Source organism: Oryx dammah, unplaced genomic scaffold (genome assembly GCF_014754425.2).
Source record: "Oryx dammah isolate SB20612 unplaced genomic scaffold, SCBI_Odam_1.1 HiC_scaffold_28, whole genome shotgun sequence".
Lineage (NCBI taxonomy): Eukaryota > Metazoa > Chordata > Mammalia > Artiodactyla > Bovidae > Oryx > Oryx dammah.
This window is the reverse complement of record NW_024070212.1, coordinates 76,586,138-76,611,165: the sequence shown is the minus strand read 5'-3', so window position 1 is coordinate 76,611,165 and position 25,028 is coordinate 76,586,138. Positions and strand designations below refer to the sequence as shown.

General features: G+C 39.3%; 1 protein-coding gene across 10 annotated transcripts in view; it reads left to right on the top strand.

Moving 5' to 3' along the window:
• The window catches only part of SGIP1 (SH3GL interacting endocytic adaptor 1), a 242,247-nt gene that overhangs the window by 106,416 nt on the left and 110,803 nt on the right, over positions 1 to 25,028 (top strand). For 5 of the 10 annotated variants that reach the window (XM_040232656.1, XM_040232650.1, XM_040232653.1 and 2 more), the window contains exons 2-7: positions 547 to 610; positions 5,845 to 5,869; positions 8,809 to 8,880; positions 13,385 to 13,441; positions 18,779 to 18,833; positions 19,535 to 19,710. In XM_040232656.1, coding sequence (XP_040088590.1) covers positions 547 to 610; positions 5,845 to 5,869; positions 8,809 to 8,880; positions 13,385 to 13,441; positions 18,779 to 18,833; positions 19,535 to 19,710 — 449 coding nt within the window. The remainder of the gene's footprint in view (positions 1 to 546; positions 611 to 5,844; positions 5,870 to 8,808; positions 8,881 to 13,384; positions 13,442 to 18,778; positions 18,834 to 19,534; positions 19,711 to 25,028) is intronic. The other 5 variants (XM_040232658.1, XM_040232655.1, XM_040232654.1 and 2 more) reach the window with 2 other exon arrangements.

The following is a 25,028-nucleotide window of genomic DNA, read 5'->3' as shown; positions in this document are numbered from 1 at the left end:
TTATTTAGCTTTGCTTCATTGCTGTGTGGGCTTTTCGCTAGTTGCAGCGCGCCAGGCCTACTCTCCAAATGCAACTTACAGGCTTCTCATTGCAGTGGCTTCTCTTGTTGGGGACTATGGGCTCTAGGTGAGGGCTTTAGTCGTTGAGATTCCAGGGCTCTACAGCACAGGCTCAATAGTTGTGGCAAATGGGCTTAGTTGCACCGCAGCATGAAGGATCTTCCCGAATCAGGGATCGAACCCACATCTCCTGTATTAGCAGGTGGAGTCTTTACTGCTGAGCTACCAGGGAAGCCTCATTTTTATATTCTTACATTGCTTATGGTGCTAAGAGCTTACAGTGCCATGTTCTTGATAAACTCTGTTGAAAAATATGATAATGAATCATACACACACACACACACACACATGCATACACATGAAACTTTCATGGCCTTTTGAACATTCAGATTTAACTAATGTGCTGCAACTTTAAAAATAGTTCACTTGAATATTGCTAGGAACATTCGAAAATAAACTTTCTGACCTTTTGTTGTTTTCCCACAGGATTGAAAAAACGTACAAGGAAGGCCTTTGGAATACGGAAGAAAGAAAAGGACACTGATTCTACGTATGTACTTGAGGAGAACACCACTGCTCAGCATCAGCTGGCGGTGCCCATGTGGGAATGTTGGTCTGGTTTGGGCTGCTGTATAGAAGAATAATGAGCCTGTTAAACCTCTTATTTGGCTAGAATCCCTGCAAGAAAGTTAGGAAATGGGAAAATCAGTAGTTGTTTAGACACAGTCAAAAAGGAAAAGGGTTATCTTGATCTCACATCTTTAGCTTTTCGTTCTATATATGTTTGTCCTGCATAAATGTTATCACAAGGTGCGGAGCATTGCCCTGTGGCCTTGTCCTCTGATAATTTTTAATTCATGCAAATTGAAGTATCTTTCATATAACTAAAACAGTTAACATCTGACATGACTACACTGGTAACTAGTACTTAGCAAATGCTCAGTGAATGGCAGCAGCCACTACTCCTATTACTAGTACAAATTAATATGTGGTAAGTTCCTTTTAGGAGAAGGCAATGGCACCCCACGCCAGTACTCTTGCCTGGAAAATCCCATGGATGGAGGAGCCTGGTGGACTGCAGTCCATGGGGTCGCTAAGAGTCAGACATGACTGAGCAACTTCACTTTCACTTTTCACTTTCATGCATTGGAGAAGGAAGTGGCAACCCACTCCAGTGTTCTTGCCTGGAGAACCTCAGGGACGAGGGAGCCTGCTGGGCTGCCGTCTATGAGGTCTCATAGAGTTGGACATGACTGAAGCGACTTAGCAGCAGCAGTAGCAAGTTCCTTTTGAGCAACTAAAAATGGAATTTTCTGGGACATTCGAGGGTGGAAAAGCTCATATTTAAAGAGAAGTTCAATGAAGTTTCAAAGTGGGAGAAGCCTTGAGTTTTATCTTCAAGAAGATGAGGACATTCATTTCATGCAAAGGGAGCAACAGCCAAAGCAGAGATGTAGAAAATCCAAGGAGGTCTTCAGGACAAGCTAAACAGGGCAGTCTGTCTACCTGTCAACTGCTGGTAAATGTGATGATGGGAGGTGAGGCTGAAAAGATCAGGGCTAGATAAGAAGGGGTTTAAGTGCCAGGCTGAGGTGTCTGGGCTTCCTTCCTTAGACAGTGAGCAACCTTGAAGTCGTGAGGCTTTTAAACCAGAGACTGTAAAGGATTGAGGGGTAAAAAAGCCATGTTTTGTCTAAATATCAGATGTTAAGTCTCCTGATCTTACCTTTTCTTTGTGCTTTCTCTTTGGGTAAATAGTTATTTCATGGAAGCTACGTTCACTCTATCTAGTCTTGCCAATGTTTTTAAATGATTAAATTAGAAAAATTTCTGAGCATTATACAACTTCCATTATTTCTTAAGAAATTGCCATTTTTGAAAAGTTAATCAGAATAGGAGATGGTTCATTCAGCAGAGTCAGGAGACCTGGGCTCTGGCTTCAGCTTTGCCAATAGCACCATGGCGTTAGGATACACTTTCCTCTAATGGGCCTGCATTGACGTTAGAGTCTAATTTCCCTAAAAGGCCAGACTCTGTTGCAGTCCATCTGACAGCAACATCGTGTCACCTACAATGTGCCACATGCTGTGTGGGATACTACTAGACGTATCTCAGGAGAATGTTGTTAGCAGAAACCAAATTCAGTTTTCTTTGAAGATAGTGTTTGTAACTGACTACACGTAATCTCTGATGTGTGACGAAAACTAAAAAGGATAAAAGCTCCCTCAAAAGGGAAAAGAGGTCAGACAACCTCCCCAGGGCAGGCTGAGCTATTTGGCTTTGGCAAAAGCACCGCTCTTCCATCATCACTTCTAAAATCATGAAAATGAGAAAGTTACTCCTCACGGCTTTGGGTAGATGGCCAACATCTCTCTGAAGTACTCTTATGAGACATTTACTTGTAAAATCCCAAGCATCTCTCCTTCACTTCTTATAATCTGAGTGCCCCAGTTTACTTAGGTGTAGCAAATTAGCTATAAACTGGTTCCATCAGCTGTGATGGTCAAAGGACAAGCCATTTAATGTAAGCCTCTGCCTTTCAGGAACCCCCTGCTCTCTGATTGGGTCATACATCATTCTTGCAGAAGGCTGGAGAAATATTCTGGCAATGTACTATCCCTTCAAATTTGGGTAATGCTTATGATAGTCTGCCATCACTGAAACCTTGCTGATGCAAACGGTTTTCAGGGCTGTTGCAACTCCATGAGGGTTGCCAAGCAACCTGCTATGGTAGCTGCCAGCTCCAAATTCAGCTGATTGGGTGTCCTTAGATAGAGTGGGGTTAGAACCAGAGCTTCCTGATTTGATCATCATTACAATGGCTGATAGAAAGAGGAAAGGAGAGAGCTTGTGCTAAATGGCAGGCTCTGTGCAAGGTATTTTGTAATGCACTGATATCCTTTTTAATCCTCATGGTAATTCAATAAGGTTAGAAGTAAGATCTCAATTTTAGAGATGAAAAATCAACGCCAAAATGAATTAATTACTGAAGGCTACCCAGAAAATAAGACATGGAGTCCCTTTTCTAGTCCAGAATCAAGTGCCTATTCTTTTATCACCCGGGGGAAAAAAAAAAAAGAATAGATGGATAAAATTATAATCAAGACCAATAGCAGGGTAAAAGAAAAGGGAGTAATGGCAAGAGGTAACTGTCATTTTTAAAAACAGAGGCAAAAGGTGCCTGGTAGATAATCAGTTTTGAAATGGAAGTCAGTAAATATAGTGGGTCTGCTGTATTTATTTAAAAACATAAAACTTAATAAGAGGGGGTTAGGAAATAAATTGAGGACATGCCCAACTGTCTGAGGCTGCTAAAATCTCTCTCTACTCCTCATCCTGCGTCAGCTTATATTGATATAATAACTTTAATCTAGAAAACATTTTATGAGTATTTACAGTGTTATAGGCACCATTCCAGGCTCTTCGTTTATATTAACTCACTGAATCCTTTAATAGCCCTGTGAGGTATATACTGTTATCACAGCTATCATGTAACTGAGGAAACTGAAACACAAAGAGGTGAAGCTCTTGTTCAGAGTTATGCAGCTGGGAGATCTGAGCTGATTGAACCCTGCAGTCTGGTGCTATAGCTGGTGCCCTCCATCACCGTGCTTACTACCACCATACTGGGAAGAACCAGCCTCATTTCCATCAATGGATAAGACAAAGGATTCAAACAGACATCAACACTGCTGTGTACAATTACATTTATTCTGATGAAAATGTTTGAAATGCCATCCCTATAGCGGTAATACGCATGAAACCAAGTGGCCTCCCATTTTAGACCCCCTTGCATCTATCACCTGCCCCTAAAGACAGCTCCACAGGATGAGTGCCGCTGGCTCTGTCCTACACAAAAGTTAACAAAATCTCCTCTCTCCTGATCCCTTTAGCAGATGCTGAAATCCTAGTAAGAAATGTCTGTTTTTTCAGCATATGAATCTGATAAGGAAAATTGGCTTTGATGAGTGTGAGTTGGTACTTTTCTCTGTGCTTTCTTGCCACCTGGGTTTATTGTGGTCATAATAACCCAGTGGATTTACTTGCTTGTCTCAAAAAGCATGTCTTCTTCATCATTTTATCTCCTGAGTTTAGACTAGTGCCTGGCCCATTATAAGTCACTCAATATTTGTTCAATTAATTATATATAACTCTTCCTATCCTTTCTTAGATGAAATTTCTTTGAACCAACTGTTCGGCATTCTCATAGCCAGCATATGTCCAAACACCCTTAGACTTCTGTCAGCTCTCATGGTCTCATGGTCAAAAACAGTGTCCTCTCTACTTCTAGCCCCTGTATCACTGATTCATTCTTGTATCCACATGGAAATGATTATGAAAAATGATGCACTCCCATCAAATGTTTTGTAATCCAAGTAGAATGTTCTGCTAATTTTGAAGGGGGTGTTGGCAGGGAAAGGAATCAAACCTTGGAGCTAAGACGATGTCCCAGCAAATAAAGAACATTTTACTTGATCCCACCTCCTAAGGAACAGTTCCAACCACACCTGGTGGCTCAGCTGGTAAAGAATCTGCCTGCAATATGGGAGACCTGGGTTCGATCCCTCAGTTGGGAAGATCTACTGGAGAAGGGAGCAGCTACCCACTCTAGTATTCTGGCCTGGGGAATTCCATGAACTTTATAGTCCATGGGGTCGCAAAGATTGGACATGACTAAGGGACTTTCATTTTCACTCCACCCAAGCACTTACTAAGGTTTCCTTACAAACAGTGCAGGTCCTCACCTGAGCATGATTCTGGTCTCCATATTAATAGAATAATATTTTTCTAGCTCCTAATATTAATTAAAATATTAATAAATATTATAATTAATATTAATTAAAATATTAATATTAGAATTAATATAAGAGGTTATAAAGTTACAATGACTAGCCTTTTACTTCCCCCTTTCTTCTGTTCCTCCAGTTCAGTTTTCCAGAGTAACAGTAATACCGTTCCTTTATTGCTATAAAGCCTAACATGGCTGCAAGTGGGAAGTTTTGTGTTTGTTCCTAGGGTAGAGCCATCATGGAAGAGGAAAAAATCCTGTAACAAACATTTTTGAAGACTTAGTATGTGTTGGGAATCATTATAAATTCTTTATATACTTATCATATTTAAACTGACTTAAAAAGGTTAAGTAATTTGTCCAAGATCAGAGAATTAGTAAATAATGGAGTTGGAACACCTAGATTCATCCTTCTCTAAAGACCTTATTCTTAAACACTATAGCCTAGCATCACTGTGGATTAAATACCCTGGACTTTAGTCATCAAAGTGAACCATTTAGTAAAATTGCCCTTCATTTCCTGCTCTCATATAATCAAAGGAGCAGTAAATATAGAAAGATGGAGGAAAATACAGATTCTCAAAGTGACTTGAAAAATACCATAGAAATTCCTTCTTATAAGGGGAAATTCAAGACCACTTATGGGGAGAAGATGAGAGAACAAATCGGTTGGCATTCCTGGTGGTAGTTTTAAATGGAAGCTGATTAAATGGGACAGCTCTTACTGAATTCTCTCAAAAGTGGGCAAGACACTGCACCAACAACTTGTGCCTTTTGGATTTCAATTTTTAATGAATCTCTCCCTCCCACATACATGTACACACACCCCACATTGAAATATCATTCAACCAATTTGTTTTGAGTAGCTTTCATTATCCAGGTTTATTGGGGTGAGAACTGGCAAGAGGTGGTTAATGACTCTTATTGTTGTACTTGAGTCTGTGTAGCAAGAATGATTCTTTTTCCTAATAGCTACTAATTTCTTTTTGTTACAGAGGTTCACCAGATAGAGATGGAATTGTAAGTATTTAAATGACCATTTTCAGTAGGTTTGCATTTCAACCTATGCTAGTTTAAATTTCTTAAAGCCCTGTTTCTTTTTTTTTTTCCTGCAGGGGGAAAAAATGAGCATAAATGACTTTTCAGACCTCTCACTGTTGTAATTTTTTGTAGTAATTGCACGGACATAAATACAGTCTTGGTCAAGTTAAACTTACTTATTGCATTCACCTAAAACCTTGCCCCAGAGCAGGCAAGGCAACTAGTCATCAATATGATGGGTCAAAAGTCAGACAGTTCCTGCAGGGGCTGCTACCATCAACTGTTATTTCATTTCCAATTTAATGATATAAGAGCTCATTATATGAGAATGCTTTTCTCCAACAGAGGCCACAAAGTCATAATGGAGCTGAAATCCAATAAAATTGAAAGAAACCTTTCTCTTTTTGCAGTTGAGCTGCAAATACATTTTCTGTATTAAATTCATAAGTAGGGAATGGTCTTGAAACCACTTATGCTTGAATTTACAGCCTGGAGGAGGAAATTGTGTCCACCGGTTTAAGAGTTAACAGGAACTCTGATTCCTCACTGGTCACCAGATTTCTTGCTTTTTTAGAGAAGTCGGTGGTGCATGAGCTTGGATTTATCCAAGTTGTCCTGATGACAGGCTGCACCAACTTCTAAAATGACTTCCTTCAAAGCTGAATCAGATGCCTATTCAGAAGGTTCAAAAGAACAGCTGTTCTTGAAGGAGGGAAAAAAAGGGACTCACATTAGGCTCATTGGGTGGAGTGGGAACTAAAATAAACCTGATAGATAATTTTTTTTTGAAAAATCACCCTTTATAATATTAGACCTAAATTGGGGTGTTAATTGCAGCCATGGTAGGAGTTTTTCTCCCACATTTAACTCAAGGTTCTTAGCTTTGGGGTGCCTTTTGCATTCATGTAGTTCTCTCCATGAAATGTTAAGGAAGTAGACTGAAATTTATCAGACATTGGGTAACACTATAATCAAGGCTCTATTCAGCAGGGGAAAAAAAAGACCCAGAAGACTCAGCTTCTCCTCACCTCTTGCTTCTGGCTCAGAGCCCTCTCGTTAACTCTGTCTCAGGTACTCCGCTTCTGTGTCTTCTCTTCGCTTCTGTCTCAGTCCCCTCCCTGAGTTCTCTTGTCCCCTTCTCACCCTTGCAAGGCTCTGTTAGCTAGTCTCTGCTTTCCCTCCCTGCTGCTCCCAGGCTGGTTTGCTGTCTCTTGCTTCTTTCCCTCTGGCACCCTCAGTCTTGTCCTTTTTTTCCTTTCTCTAAAGCTCCGCCCACGCCTCCGGTCATCGTCTCTGAAGCCCCACTGCTGTCTCAGGTCTCTGCTCTTCTAGGGACCCCCTGTTTGCATCTTGAGGGGAACACGCACTTGGTGCCTGGCACAGCACTGGTGTGCAACAGGTGACTCTGAGTATGTGCTGTGTCCATAAGCCCAGCTGTGATTCTGCAGACTCACCCACCCTAAGGCAGGGCTTCATCCCTGAGTTCCCCAAGCCCTCCGTCATTGCCACCATGCCCAGTCACATCAAGTTATTTACCAGCAGACGTGCCCTCTTTGTTCCTTAACTGGAATTGCCACGAATGTATCACTGGTCATGATTTTAGAAAAGAGGAGTTGTTTAATTTTGATTTCTCAGGAAATAATACAAACCTGTTTGGAAAATAGGCTGCATTCAAAATAAATTCATGCTCTCAGAAACAGAGTGTACAGCTTCCTAGGTAATTGGACATTGTTAGCCAGCTGCTTATTTTACCACTTGGAAATGTGCCTCCAGTTTTCCCCACGTACTCTGGGCACCAAATTTTGAGAACGCCTTCTCAGACTAGCTGCTATAGAAGTCCAAAATTTCTATTTGCATTTAGTCCCTGGAAATCTCAACCTGATTTTCTTTCAAACTCAGACTGATTTCTTTAAGACCTTATGTCAGTGGAGCCAGTCCACTTTTACATGGCTGAGTAAGCTTTAAAGTGATTTCTTTTTGAATATCTGAAGTTGAAATTTATGGTTTCACTAATGGGGTTCTACAAACTATAGGTGGTGGTGTATGCACTTCATGCTTATAAATGACTTTGTCAACACAGGAGTTACACAACAGGTTTAACTGTTTAAATTCAGTTTCTGCAATTCCAGTGAAGCCCATCTTTGGTGACAAGGCTTTTGAGGTTTTGACTACAGAGGCTCTGTGGCTGGGCTGCATGTAGCAAGATGGGCGTGCCCTGCTCTCCCCTAGTTGAATATGCCCACTGCTGGCCAAGCTGTCTGCCTCGAAGTTTGAGGCTTTAGGCATCTGTGTGGCAATGCAGTCTAACCCAGAGACAAACTCTGACTTGTGCAGGACACACTCTGAGTTTTTCCTAAGCAGTTCAGATTTCCACCCACAGACTGGGGGACTGGATGTCACAGTCATTGCTATGAGATCTCAGCTCATCCTGAACACGTGTGCAGGAAAGGGCCCAGATTTGGAGCTGGCAGCTGTGTGTGCTCTGTCTTGCTGTCTCCCAAGAAGGCTATGATCCAGGGAAATAAACAGTGCAGCTAGCCTTTTCAGACTGCCATTAGAAATACAACTATTTTTATTCAGTCTGGGGTGGCCCAGTGTTTATTCTCTACCTGTAAATTAAGTGCTGGCTGAATAAGGACTGGGTTCACATCACCCCTGGTGCCTGGGATGCCTCTTTCCCTTTCTCCCTTCTTCTCCTGGCCTAGCCACACTGGCCTGCTGAATAGAGCCTCATTATGGGCCCCAAAGTCCACTCTTTGCTTCGAGAACCCTGCCAAGATTGGTAGGCCCTCCAATTTGGCCTAGATGTTGTTTCCTCTATGGTATGTTTGCTGACTCCATGTGATTCTTTATATGTGTCTTGAAGAACAAACAGATCCTTTAACAACTTTTTTCTACATGAAAACAATCAATTCCAGCAGCCCAGCCCACATGAACCACCCTACAATAACAAAGCAGAGTGCGCGCGTGAAGGAGGAAAAAAAGTTTCGGTAAGGACAACAGATTTTAGTTTAAAATTTCCAAGGGGTTGTAGAAACAGTGAGTAAAATCCCAGTTTGAAATTTGAAAACACAAAAGCATTAAGACTCTTTCTTAGATAGTATTCCCCAATACTGGGGCCAATTTTTAAATCAACTATATAGATTGTATATGTTGATGTCTGAATATACTTTTAAAAAGTGATCAGGCATAAGAGACATGCCTCTGTCTTAGACAAAGGACAGCAATTCAGATATTCAAAAGAATCTGCTATCTATAAGAAAACTTTGGCTATAATATAAACAACCTTATACATATTGACAAATAACATCGTCATTTGTTAGGGTAAGTGCTATCTAAGTAACATTAGGAATTTGGCAGGACCTGGGCCTATGGGATCTCAGGTACTTAACAGTAGACTTGGGGTGCTGATCCTGGTGGCCCAGACTGGACAACAATGATAGCTGTGTTGCTCAAAATGGTAGCCACATGTGGCTATTTAAAATTCAGTTCCTCACTTAATGGCCATCAACAGATGAATGGATAAATATATAGTACATATATACAATGGAATATTATCATAAAAATGATAAAATAGTGCCATTTGCATCAACATGGATAGATCTAGAGATTATCATACTGAGGGAAATAAGGCAGACAAAGATGAACATCATAGTATATGATATCATTTATATGTGAAATCTAAAACAACAAAAAAGATACAAACGAACCCATTTATAAAACAAAAATAGACCCACAGACAGAAAACAAGCATGTTTATCAAGGAGAAAGCCAAGGGAGGAAGGTATAAATTGGGAATTTGAGATTAATAGATATACACTACTATATGTAAAATAGATAAACAACAAGGACCTACTTTATAGCACAGGGAACTATATTCAATATCTTGTAATAACCTATAATGGGAAAGAATGATCGTATATATATACACGTGTGTGTGTGTATATATATAATTGAACCACTTTGCTGTATACCTGAAACATTATAAAGCAACTATACTTCAGTTAAATAAATACCTATTTTTCTAATTTTTAAAAATAAAAGAAAATTCAATTCTTCAGTGACATTTGCCACATTTGAAGCACTCCATAGCTACTTGTGGCTAGTTGCCACCATATCAGACTACATACATACAGAACATTTACTTCTTCACAGATAGTTCTATTGGATAGTGCTATTCTATAGGGTTATTTACAAAGTGAGACAAGTCTATCTCAATGGCAAAAAGATAATATTTAGCCAGTATTTCACATGTCTTTAATACTTCTCACCAAAGAGCACAATGTGGCCGTGATCTGACCTTGGAAAAGAGGAGCATCTACAGTTAAAATTAAGAACTTTGATGAATGTATAATTGAATGCAATTTGACTACACTTATTGATCTAACCAATCATATTATCTAAGAGGAGATAATAAGCTTGACCAAAGTAAAATACCTATTAAAACATGATCAATATTGCTATCAGCCTTGATTATCTTTAAATAACAGTCATATATTCAAGTTTTACAAGTGATTCATGTGAATTGTGGATTTTAGAAAATATAGAAAAGAATTTTAAAAATACATACCTTTTACTCCAAGAGAAAAATCACTCTTTATATTGAATATGTTGGTGACTAGCCAACAATATTTCCCCACTTAAATTACATTCTTCCATGGTTTTACACTGTTTTCCAATTGAAAATCAATAGAGCCATTACCTCCATATCACCACTATGAGCTGCTTAAATTGTTAAACTGGGAGAATTTCTTCCTTAGAGTTTTACCAGAAGAATTTCAGCCAGGTTCTGCATTAGCTCTAACTTGATAATTTCTACTTGCAAAATCAAATGTATTTGTAAGAATTCACTAGTGTGAATGATGCTAAGTTGCTAATTTCTCTAATAGAACTGTGTGTATATATGTGTCATAGAACTGTGTGTATATATGTGCGTGTGTTTTTAATATCAACCCAAAAGAATGTGTGTATATATGTGTCTTGGAACTGTGTGTGTATATATATGTGTGTGTGTTTTTAATATCAACCCAAAAGAATGTAGTATTATGATTTGTTGTTTGTGTTTAGTATTTATGTTTAAAGTGTTATTATTTTGAAAGAAATTTCTTTTTATAGGCTTTGCTTTCTCTTTATCACAATCTTCCATTGGTTTCCATGGAAACTGAGAAACTTTCCCTCAGCCCAGATCTAGAAAATTCAAAAAATTGAGGAACTTTTGTATTTCTAATATTGTCAGTAAAGAAACACACACACTCATTTTGTCTTTATTTAGCTGAACCTGTCAACTATCCTGGTCTTGAAAGGCTTTGGTTACAGAGATGAGATTATCATAGAAGCAAACATCTGTAGAACTTCAAAAATTTTGAACTCAACAATTTATCTAATCTCTGGTTTTTAGATAGCAATTCCTTGTAATAAAGAATTGAGGACTAAAAGATCTATTAATAGTACTATACTCATCACCAAATTCATAAGTTTAGTTTTTTGAGATCAGCTTATTTCATTTGATTTCCCATTACTCTAAATTACACTTGTATTTTGAATATATTATATATGCTTTATAAGGCAGAAAAGGTAATGGCACCCCACTCCAGTACTCTTGCCTGGAAAATCCCATGGATGGAGGAGCCTGGTAGGCTGCAGTCCATGGGGTCGCTAAGAGTCAGACATGACTGAGAGACTTCACTTTCATGCATTGGAGAAGGAAATGGCAGCCCACTCTAGTGTTCTTGCCTGGGGAATCCCAGGGACGGGGGAGCCTGGTAGGCTGTGGTCCATGGGATTGCTAAGAGTTGGACACAACTGAAGTGACTTAGCAGCAGCAGCAGCTTTATAAGGAGGATTTGGAGAGTTTTGCAAGGAAGACATATGCAAACATTGTTAAAGTAGAAATTTTAAAAGAAAACAAGTATGACAAAAAGGAAGTAAGAACCATGCCATTCACCACAAGAGAGATTTTTTATTATGAGATGGCATGTTCTCAAAAGTAGCTTCATAGCTTATATAGGTGCAAAGTTGATGTGGCAAGTTTTTAAAACAACCTTCGTTCAAATAGCAAAGAATATCACTGAAGCACTAATTCAATGAAGGCAAATCTATGAGAAGCTTAAAATGATGTAGTCTGATTAAGCATATAATCTTTGTCAGGAGCAAGACAAAGAAGAGGGATATGGGGCACGGGCCCTTTATCCCAGTGTGTTGGTTGGTGGAGGCAGGACAGAATTTGTGCATTTGTAAGTTCTAGTGCGGTGTTGGTATATGGGAAGAGACAGGAAAATAATGGACACATTATCTATTCCTCACACACTATTTCCCTTCACTCAACCACTGCTAATTCTTAGAGTGCCCAATCAACATGCAGTATCAATCAATGATGATGTTACTAGGTTACCTCTGACTTGGTTTTTTAGTGATCCTGCATGCATGGATGAAAAGGTTTCTTCTCCTACCTACTTGTCAAATGGTGTCAGCTGTAACATTGTAGCTCAACCAGCTTCATTTGTGATTGCAAAATTAGGTGTCCTGTCCTCAAGCCTCATTCATCAGCATCCGATGTGTGTTGTTGTGAGACCCATGAGTGCTCAGTGACATATCGTCGCTGTATGTGCTAACAGGAATGTTGTTGTAATGGACTCTCCATTATCAACCTCATCTGTGCTTTTATCCTTTACTCACGAGAAATAGAAAATCCTAGAAATTTCAGTTTGAATGATACCACATCCTTGCTCAAGTTCTCATGGCCATACATGTCATGGCAGTACCAGGGCCGAAAAGAGAACTTTTAAGATAATTCTGAGAGAATAATGCTGATGCCCAGTCCTCTCATAATGATCTGTGCTCATGGAGGCCTAGGATGCCTGGATGACAGAAATCCACAATTAATCCTCAAATTGTCTTTTAGTAATTTCATAAGAAAAGTCACTTGAAAAGAACATCAACACTATTTTTTTAATACTTAGAGGCTGAGTTAACTAATTGGAATCTGATTCCCTTTATATTTTATCAAAGGTGTTTAGGAAAACTTGAGTCAGTGTTAGAAAAGCTGGAAGAAGATGAATTAATGACTTGGATGAATATTCTCTGGATATGTTGGAAATAACTGTGTATGAGAATAATGTGGGTCAAACTATTTCCATTTAAATATGTACATATTGAATACATCTAGTTATATCCCCTGAGGTATAGAGGATTAAATAATACATAGGGGCTGCTGATTCTTTAGTAATTATATAACATTTGAGTAGCTAGTTGTTAATATCCCTATGCATACAGTCTTTTGTGAAGTAAGTGTGTAAGCTCTTTTATGCAGTGTCATGGCAACTCAATTTACCATTCAGTTACACCAATGTGGTTGCTTAATAGGCTGCTGTAATGTGTCTTTCCAGCGCTGGATTTTGATAGCTCTTGCTAAATGCAGATAAGACAAGTTTTCTTTGTTTCTTTTTTATTAATTCAAATGTTTCTTTTCTAAATGTATGTTCAAATTTATTACAGAAGAAAAGCAATGGAGCACCAAATGGATTTTATGCAGAAATTGATTGGGAAAGATATGTGAGTATCAGGTTGTTTTTATAAATATTTCAGTGTGAAAAAGAGTCGAGGCATGCTTATATTTAAAATAGAGCATAGAAATAAGTGAAACATCTCATTAGGAAGTGCTGGCACAGGTAGCCTGCTATAGAGGCTAAGAACACTAGAGGCTATTAGACCTGAGTTTGAGATCTGGCCCCTCCATGGAACAGCTATGTGTGGCTTTGGTTATTTGCTGGCCACCATAAATGAAGTCAGTAGTTACTTTATAGCATTATTGAGAGGATTCAATGAGCTAACTATTTGCAGAATATTTCAGTAGCCTGCCTAGCTTGGCATACATGTTCAAAAAACACTTTTAAAAATATTAACTCTAGATATTCAATCCTAATTATATTGATAAGCAGCTCTGAGTATTGAGTCAAGTCCGTTCATGTCTAGGCCTTGATTTGGCAATGTCCTAGTCTGTTCAGGTGGCTATAACAAATATGCCAAAAACTGAATGGCTTATAAGCACAAACATTTATATCTAACAGTTTAGGAGCCTGGGAAGTCCAAGATCATGATTCCAGCAGATTCAGTGTCTGGTTGAGTGTCCACTTGCTGATTCATGGAAGGCACCTTCTAACTGTAACCTCACTGCGATCTCTTTTATAAGGGCACTAATGCCAATCATGCAGTCTCCTCCCTTGTGACCTAATCACCCCCAAAGGCCTCACTTCCTAATACCATTACCTTGGGGTTTGGATTTCAACATATAAATTTGGGAGCAATACAAATATTCCTACCATAGCATATGATAATTATTCTAGCCTCATAGTACAGATTTTTCCCAAGTCAAATGACAATCAGTTGTTTTTTCCCAAGGAGTGAGGGTGAATCCCAGGGGAGACCTAAATCCCAGTGGTCTCCCAGTGGAGACCTAAACTCTCCTTGTGATTCCCCCAGTAGCCAGTTAACCTCATCACCACCCACTTCACCAGCCACAACAGGATGGACAAAATTGCTCTTATATTTCTAATCATAGAAAACATATAGGCCATATTCACATCAAAAATCACTTTCATTGCATACCAAGTGCCTAAACTCATAATTCTTACAAAATGCCTTTGTCCTTACAACTTAGGTGACTGTCTGACCCAACCTCCTCTTTCATAAAAATTAAACTTGATGTTAATGCATTTGCACATTTGTTAATAATAAGAATTTCATTTTTTTAAATACCACCATTCATATTATGACATGCTACTAAATTCTTACCACCTTTTTGTTGATCAGTTGCTAAGTCATGTCCAGCTCTTTGTGACCCCGGGGACTGCAGCATCTCAGGCTTCCCTTTGCTTCACTATCTCCCGGAGTTTGCTCAAACTCATGTCCATTGAGTCAGTGATACCATCCAACTATCTCATCCTCTGTCGACCCCTTCTCCTTCTGCCTCAGTCTTTCCCAGCATCAGGGTCTTTTCCAATGAGTCAGCTCTTCAAATCAGGTGGTCAAAGTATTGGAAGCTTCAACATCAGTCCTTCCAATTCAGGGTTGTTTTCCTTTAGTATTGACTGGTTTGTTCTTGCTGTCTAAGGGACTTTCAAGAGTGTTCTCCGGCACCACAGTTTGAAAGAATCATTTCTTCGGTGTTCAGCTTTCTTTATGGTCTAGCTCTCCCTTCCACATATGACTACTGGAAAAAACATAGGTTTGACTATACAGACCTTTGCCTGCAAAGTGATGTCTGCTTTTTAATACACTGTCTAGGTTTCTCATAGTTTTTCTTCCAAAGAGGGAACATCTTTTAATTTCATAGCTGCAGTAACCATCTGCAGTGATTTTGGAGCCCAAGAAAATAAAATCTGCCACTGTTTTTTACCACTTTAGAAGGTGAATACTACATTACCTGCATTTTATAGAAAGGAAAACTGAATCTCAAGAAAATTCAATTATTCATGCCACCCATACACTCCAGAACATGTCATTCTGTCAACCTCATTATCTAGTCTTCCCTTATACCTGTTCCCCAGTGTTGAGATCTTTTTTATATTTTCTGCAGTTCAATTCCATAGATCTATGATAGCCCCTATGTTACCCCATGGACTTCCCTGGTAGCTCAGCTGGTAAAGAATCCACCTACAATGCAGGAGACCTCAGTTCAATTCTTAGATTGACAAGGACCCCTGGAAAGGTATAGGCTACACACTCCAGTACTCTTGGGCTTCCCTGTTGGCTCAGATGGTAAAGAATCCACCTACAATGCAGGAAACTTGAGTTTTATCCCTGGGTCAGGAAGATCCCTGGAGCGGGGCATGGCAACCCACTCCAGTATTCTTGCCTGGAGAATCCACATGGACAGAGAAGTATGGTGGGCTCCAGTCCATGGAGTTGCAAAGAGTTGAACATGACTCAGCCATAAGCACAGCACAGCATTTTACCCCACATCCAAATTGTTCATAAATAATATTATAAGGGAAGTTACTAAATATATTAAGCAAGGGTAATTTTTTTCTCAAAATTAGCAGTTTTTCACCTAAAAAGAATTTTTTTTGTATTTTGTAGGATTTTGTAGAATTTTTATTATAACAAAAATTTTGTTATATTTTATAGATGTCTTTAATGCACAGGAATGGGATACTCTAAGCAAACAACAAGCATGATAATTAAAATACAAAATTATTATTGATTAGTCATCAATATTTGATTATTGATGAATAATCAAGAGATACTTGATTATTCATCAAGTATTTCTGATACTCCATCCAACCCTAAAACTTAGTGCTATCCTTAACAACTTGTGAGTGTTTAAAGGAAGCAGAATTTCTCTCAAATTTGCTTAGTCCTAAAAATTATTCAGGTCATAGGAATTGTGGCTATAATTATATTAATACACTAGACTCCACTTTCTTTAAGTAATAAGAAAGGGTTTATTCTTAATAGACTATGTCACTGTGTTTTTGGCAGGGATGGATGTGGCCTTTAAGCAAAACTCTAAAGTTTAAGTAAGGTTTAACTGACTTCATATTTGAGGGAAGAGACTTTCAGGCAAAAAGGAGGACTTTTATGAGGACCCAGAAGTGGGAAGCTTGTCGTGATCAAATCTCATAAGTCAACAATGGGAAGAAGGCCCTGTGAGAATCAGGCAGGGCCTTTTGGGCTATATAATGGTGCTAGGTTATTATTCTAAGTGCAGTAAAAAGGCAGGGACAGGTTTTTAGCAGGAAAGTAAACTTAATACTCTTGCACTTAAAAAAAAAATAACAAAACTAACTTTGAGTACTGAAAGGACAAAAGGGAGATAATAAATGCTCAATAAATGGCAGCTTTTCCATGGCACTCAGGCCCTTTTCTCTCTGTGGTCATCGCATATATGTTGCTTCAGTGACTCCAAGATCTCTCTCTCCAGCTCTGTCCTCTTTCTTCCAGTCCTATAACCTCAGAGGCCACCTTTGAACTCTGCCCCCTCTTCCCCTCTCAAGCACAGAGTTTAGTCTCAAAACACCTGGTGGGTCAAGACCCAGGTCTGCCATTTGCTAGATGTATTTCCTAGAGAAATGACATCTGATTTCTCTTAGTTTCCTCCCTGGTGGATGGGATGATTCTTTCCATGTATGATTGCTATGAGGCTTCCCCGGTGGCTCAGATGGTAAAGAATCCACCTGCAGTGCAGGAGACCCAGGTTCAATCTCTGGGTAGGGATGATCTCCTGGAGGAGGAAATGGCTGCTCACTCCAATATTCTTGCCTGGAGAATTCCATGGACAGAGGAGCCTGGTGGGCTAGAGCCCATGGAGTCACAAAGAGTCGGACACAACAGAGCAACTAACACACACACACACACGATTGCTATGAAGAGTCAGTGAAATAAAACGTAGGTCATGGTACTTACCATATAATAGGAACTAAAATATGGCAACACTAATCCCAATCATGCAGACTTTTGTCTTTCTTATCTTTTTCCTAAAAATGTTAGTTGCCTCTTGTTAGAATGAGTTCAGCCAGGAGTACTCCCAGGATTTGATGGAAGAAATCTTGGAATCTTCTTGAACATTTCCTCTCCTTTTTCTCCCATGGCCAATCTGTGACTGAGAACTCACAATCTGTCCTTCCAAATGTCCTCGATTCATCCCTTCCCAAAACTAACAACTTGGTCCTTCTTAGCATATCTCACCTGAATTGTTGCAAGTATCATGAGTTAGTTTTCCTTTCTCCAGTGTCTTCTGTCCTCAGTCAACCCTTAGCATATGTTCAACACCTCATGATTCTGCTTTCAGCAAGTTTTGTGCTCGCTCACTCAGTCGTGTCCGACTCTTTGCGACCCCATGGACTGTAGCCTGCCAGATTCCTTGTCTGTGGGAATTCTCCGGGCAAGAATACTGGAATGGGTTACCATGCCCTCCAGGGGATCTTCTAATGCTAGGACTCGAACCCAAGTCTCCCACATTGCCGACAGATTCTTTACCATCTGAGCCACCAGGGAAGCTTTCAGCATGTCTCACGCTAGTTGAGAAGCTGCAGTAGCCATGTCAAGTCCAGACTTTTCCCCTATAATGTTGCCCGGCCCCCACCCCAGTCTTCTTTTCCATGGTCTTCCCCCCGCCCATACAGCTTCCTCTCCAGTCCTGTCATCTTCATCTCCCTCTCCCTTTCACCGTGAGAATCATACTGTCCAATCCTGCCTTGGTGTCTCCGTACAATCTCTTCTTCACCATGGACTCCCCTCTCCTCTCCATCTGACCCAAAAGGCACACAGACTCCTTGATTCTTCCAGATCTCACAAATTTCCTTTCCTTTCAGACCCCTATCAGTAATATTTTGTGTTTTGCCTTTTTTTTTTTGAACTTTGACTACCAGAATACAGACAAAAGATAATTTGCATGTTGTATCCCCATCATGTTGCTTAGCATAATCCTTGGCTTATAGGAAATGCATGATACATTCTCTTTGAGCATTTTCTTTCATTGACAATTGACTTCTAGTCTATTTTCCCATTAGGAAGACTCTCCAAATATCCTTGAGTAATTTTATAAACACGGAGGAGCCTGGTGGGCTACAGTCAATGGGGTCGCTAAGAGTCACACACGACTGAGCAACTCCACTTTCACTTTTCACTTTCATGCATTGGAGAAGGAAATGGCAACCCACTCCAGTGTTCTTGCCTGGAGAATCCCAGGGACAGTGGAGCCTGGTGGGCTGCCGTCTATGGGGTCGCACAGAGTCGGACCGGGCTGAAGTGACTTAGCAGCAGCAGCAGCAGCATTCAAAACAAGAGGCACGTCTATATCCTTAACTAGATGATTCTTGAAGGAATGTGAGTAAATTTCTTTACCATTGTCAGGACAATGATTGTTTAATGTGCACTTGTGTTTTATAGAATTCCCCTGAGCTGGATGAAGAAGGCTACAGCATCAGACCTGAGGAACCCGGCTATATCCTTTCTTTATATTTTAATCTTAATTTCCATTTGCTTTCAGAAAGCAGGATGATAAATTTAGGATTTGCAGAAGTGCCGAAACCCAAGCTTCTCAAGTCCTGTTGTCACTAGTATTAGAGATGAATAAACAGCACAGAGAACAGCCTGATCACTAACAAGCAGGCACTTTGCCTTAATCTATTCATAGAAAAGAGAGAGAGGAGAAAGAGAAAAATTGCGCTGAAAAACAATTGTGCAAATTATGGGTGCTGGGTTGTCTTCTAAAATCTGATATGATAACACTACTTATGGTGCCTGGGAGATAGCTCTGACTTGTGCTTTCCCCACAAACCATCTCTGGTCAGAGCAGGTCATACTCTGAAGCACAAAAAGTCATCACAAATCCTTCACTGAGCAGCCTTCCTGTCTCCTATGGTAAGAGGAAGTTCCCTTGGGCCTGTAACTGTGAGTGCTGAGTGTGACACACGTAATGGACTTTGTAACCATTGCTCCTTGAAATTTGCCATCCTTAACCATGTTCCAAGGAAAGGTGGATAAATTCTGACTCTTTCCTGCTTTACACTTTGATCTTTGCTTTGCTTTGCTTTTCTGCCACCCAAGTGTGCTTCTGCTTCTCTTTGTGCAGTCGTTCTTGTCTTATGCTCATCATTGCCTCTGAGTAGAAAAGACAGTTATGCATCTTTAACTGTGTTCTACCTACCAAAGGAAAGCACTTTTACTCTTCGAGCGAATCAGAAGAGGAAGAAGAATCACACAAGAAGTTTAATATCAAGATTAAGCCATTGCAAGCTAAAGACATTCTTAAGAACGCGGCAACTGTAGATGAACTGAAGGCATCAATAGGCAACATTGCACTTTCCCCATCACCGGTGGTGAGTGGCTTTTTATTTCAAGCTTTGGTGAGGTTGGACTGACAGCTGTGCTCTGCCCATACATGTTAAGTAGATCAGAAACTCTTTAAGCTGATAACTGCATATGGTCATGATTTTATGAACTCTGTAAACCTGAAACAGCTCATTCTAGCTATGGAAAATTATGCTAATTTTATATTGCAGTTTTTGTGCTTTTCAAAGTGGGATCACATTTGTTTTTGACGTTTTTCTGCAAGCATTTTTCAGAGGAGGAAAAAATAACAAACATTATCCAGAGTTACTTCTGAAACATTAAAAACAATATGAAGTTTACATATTTACTAACAACAATTTTTAAAAACACATTTTAATGTCTTATTTTATGATGCAACACATAAAAACTCATGGAAAGAAAACCAAGGAGATTGCTTTCTTTAAGGAAAAATCCTTTTCATTGCCAATGCTTCAAAAAGAAATATTAATCTAATATAATAAACCATATTCTAAAAAGATTAAAACTCACAAGCTTGATTATATTTATTATCAAATTGTCTTAAAGACTCTATTTAGGTACCCCAAATACAGATATGCCTTATTTATATTGAACAAATTGGTATTTTTCTGCAATTTACTTCTTTTCCAATTCTTGTCTATTAAATTTCTCTAGCTGCATTCTGAATTCCAACATTTACAGTGTTTTCTCTATAGTGCTTGATAAATGCTGCAATTTTTTCTAAAAATAACTGTGAAGAGCAGACGAAGGCTCTTGTATTAGGAGCTAATATATTCGTAGCTTCTTGGCATCTTATTTAGAGAAACGTGATCTCCCAGCAGCGTTTCCCATGAATGAGATAGTTAATAAATGCTGGACCATTTTTTCTATGCTTCTGGAATATATCAACTAACATTTCTATAGGAGTTGTAATCACTCATCTTTTGGGTGCCTGCCTGGGGTGGATAAAATCTCTAATGATGCTTTCTTTAGTGCTTATAATGGCCTTTACCACTGCTGTTAGAGTCAACTAACATGATTGCTAATAGTAATCAACCACAGGAAATAATATTTCAGATAATTTTTAATCATATACTCACTTGCCATCTTAAGATGTCTTCTTGAAAAGGGAGTCATGACATATATTAGTTTCCTTTCCTTCTGTAATGGAAGGTACAAATTTTAAACTCACATATTGGTCTGTAATATAAGCAATTTGTAGTAACAAAGACATTTTAAATGTGCACACTTTCACTTTTCAGTTGACATCTTTCAAATCATTTTTATCTACTAAAATATTTTTATTAATTGTAAAATTTTATTTAAATGATTGAAACCAATTTATATTTACTTCTGTTTAGGGTGTAATAGACAGTGGGCATTGGGGAGCTACCTGGATAAGTATAAGAAGGCAAGTTCATGGAATTCAGTGAACAAATTTACATGAAATAAAACTTATTAGAAAGATTCCAGGCATGTGGTTTATATTTTCTGAAAGCTAGTTAGAAGAAATCCTTTCCATAAAAAAGAATATCTCTTCATATATCTGATTCACTTTGTTGTACAGCAAAAACTAACACAACATTGTAAAGCAACTATACTCCAATTAAAAAAAAAAAGAATATGTCTACTCAAGTTATCTGGTAGCTATTCCTCCCACTGCATATGTTCCTAAGGGTATAGCAAGGAGAGTGGCTGTCACTCTGAGCTCTTCCCAACACCTGTTTTTAAAGTGAGACATTGACATGATGTGGTTAAGGCTGATAAAAATAGAGAAACAGTGCGAAAACTAAATTGAGACACCCAGAGAAAGTAATCCCAGGGTTAGGCAGACCAGTAGCCCCACAAACCAAGAAAACCTGGGACCCCCCACCACTACTGCCCTGGCATTCCCAGCCAGCTCCCTCTAATGTGAGAACCTGCCTCTGTGATTACTATGATTCCCAAATATCCATGATTTTTGACAGTTAGCGTAAGAAAATGAGCTGTGATTGTTGCTTTAGGGAAAGATCCGCATGTTTCTAGATAACCATAACTATAAAGAGAGATTAGAACTGAAAAGATATTCTTGCCTTTAGAATCCTTGTCCTCGTCTAGATAACCCATAACCGAATATAGGGATATTTCACAAAGGACATAAATTGAACTTTATCTCCAGAACTGGATAAATGGAAATAACCTTCTATAATCCAGTTAGTGCCAGGATAAAAATGAGCAATATTTTGTACAACTTTAGATGTTTCCAGCCATGCAATCAAATGTTCATACATCTACACTTAATACAGGTACAAAAAGAGAAATAGGACCTATACCAATTAATGATATATCAGAATATTTCTTTTAGGCGTTGCTTCTAATGCCACAAAAGCATCAATTGTTACACTAATAGAGTTAAAGAAAATGGTAGGATTCACAACAATGGCTGATGTTGAATTTCTGATTTCTATTTCTTCTGAAGAATTTTAAGACAAGGTTGTGTTTCACTTCCTCTTTTCATCTACCTGTAAATATGTAGCAATGAATTATAACCCATTTGATATCTCTTATCATGAATTTATTTTCACTTTATTTGGATAGGTTTACTATATATACTTCATTGTCAAATTACTTGATAAATGAATGAATGGATGTATGAATGAATCATATATATCTATTTGTATATACAATATAAACGAACCTATATGAAAATTACTCCTCCCTAAAAAAAGAAAGCTTCAGCAACATAAAAAACATAAAAAATCAGGGTTTTAGCTGCTAGCAAAAATCCTACTATATTGACAAATAAACATAGTTCCAGTCCAGGTCTTACCTTGGCCCTTGATTTTTATATAGAAATCAAGTTTTAATATGGACCAGGACAAGGCAGAACACCAAAAAAAAAAGAAAAGAGAGAGAGAGAAGAGGATGCAACTCACAATCAAAAGATGCTAATTTCTATTCTTCTCATGTTGTGATCTCCTAATAAGATATCATGAAAATGTTAGACACTCAGTCGTGTCCAACCTCATGGACTGTAGCCCACCAGGCTTCTCTGTCCATGGAATTCTCCAGACAAGAATACTGGAGTAGGTTGCCATTCCCTTCTCAAGAGATCAAACCCTGACCTCCTGCCTTGCAGGCAGATTCTTTGCCATCTGAGCTACCAGGGAAGCCCTAAGATATTATAGTATTAGGGTAAAGAAGGAAAATCACCCAGGTTTGAATTAGGGATTCTATTAGTTTTGAATTAGTTGTTGAATTAGGGATATGTATGAGTTAGAATATTAGTAGATCTGCTTCACCAGAAATCAAAATATTAATAGTCATGGCTTAAACAGAATAGATGCTTTATTTTTATTCCACATTAAAGTCAAAGCAGGATGGATTATAGCCCACCAGGCTCCTTTGACCATGGAATTCTCCAGGCAAGAATACTGAAGTGGGTTGCCATTTGCTCCTCCAGGGAATCTTCCCAACCCAAGGATTGAATCCATATCTCTTGCCATGTCCTGCACTGGCAGGTGAATTCTTTACCACTGACACCTGGGAAGCCCAGATACACATATATCCAGCTAAAATCCCAGGCTCTGTTATTAAAAGACAAAGGACTGAATGAATACTGGTAGACATGGACACAGTTTCTGTGTCACTATATCTTAAATAATCTCAGAGTAATGGGAAATGGGATTTTTCTATCTATCTTAAGTTACTCCCCAAACTTATTGAAATGAGAAAATTTCCTTTTAAATATTTCTAATCACTGATTTCTAAATACCAGTGATGTTATGCTACATACTAGCCAGCAGCAGGACTAAAAAATACCAATTTCAGTTAAATATCAGTTTATGTGATTGATACAGATTCCTCCAACAGTAATAGTGCTCCCTCTATCTTATAGAGTTCACTGCTTTTGAGAAAGACTGCCTCATCACTGGGAGAAGGCAATGGCACCCCACTCCAGTACTCTTGCCTGGAGAATCCCATGGACGGAGGAGCCTGGTGGGCTGCAGTCCACAGGGTCACGAAGAGTCGGACACGACTGAGCGACTTCCCTTTCACTTTTCACTTTCATGCATTGGAGAAGGAAATGGCAACCCACTCCAGTGTTCTTGCCTGGAGAATCCCAGGGACGGGGGAGCCTGGTGGGCTGCCGTCTATGAGGTCACACAGAGTCGGACACGACTGAAGTGACTTAGCAGCAGCAGCAGCCTCATCATTGAGAGAAATGTGCTAAACCCAAATGAACCCCAAACGCTGTCTCTGTAAAACTTTGGTTCATGTTATAGTTGTGCTCTTTGGAGGACTGGACAGAGTTCATTCCAAAGGGGCTGGACTGTCCAAAAGGACAGAGTCCCTCCTTTTCTCAACAGGTTTTCCATGAAGCATATTATCTCTCATTCCAAGGTTAGTGTGCAAGATACTGGGCTCGATATTGAGGGGTAGGGTGGGCAGAGGGCAGAGGTAAGCTGTTTTGCATGTCCAACAACAGCCTCAGCTAATCATCTGGGGAACTCTTGAGCTAGAATGACCCTTCACAGTTGTTCTAAATTGGGCTGAGATGAATAATCATTATACTGCTACGTCAATCAGTGCTCCAATATAGGCTGGCTAAGAAGGGGCATGACCTTGGCCGAGGTGGCTCTCTGCAGCTGTGTCAGACCCTGAAGTGTTAACAGATGAAGGCTGTCTGCCAATGGCACTCTTAACAGCTGTGTAAAGCACCCTTCTGAAGACAAGTCTGCACGGTACATTTTGGCACCTAGGGTTACCACCTTCTCTTCCATGTGTTTTGTGGCCATTTGTTTAAATAATTTCTTATAGAATTTTAGGAGGTAGGCATATAATAATTGAAAAAGCAGGTGTCCAGACAGCAGGCCTAGGTCTGCCATGTTCTACCTGTGTAAACTTAGATGAGCCCCATAATTGTTCTGAGATTATATTTCCTTTTCTGTAAAGGAAAGATAATAAAAAAAAGCAGAGACACTACTTTGCCGAAAAGGTCCATCTAGTCAAAGCTATGGATTTTCCAGTGGTCATGTATGGATGTGAGAGTTAAACTATAAAGAAAAAAGAATTGATTCTTTTGAACTGTGGTGTTCGAAAAGATTCTTGAGAGCCCCTTGGACTGCAAGGAGATCAAACCAGTCCATCCTGACTCATTGAAGGCAGGAGAAGAAGGGGACAACAGAGGATGGGATGGTTGGATGGCATCACCAATTGGATGGACATGAGTTTGAGCAAGCTCCGGGAGTTGGTGATGGACAGGGAAGCCTGACGTGCTGCAGTCCATGGGATCATAAAGATTCAGACACAACTGAGTAACTGAACTGAACTGAAGGATAATAATAGTCTTTATGGAGTTTTTCTG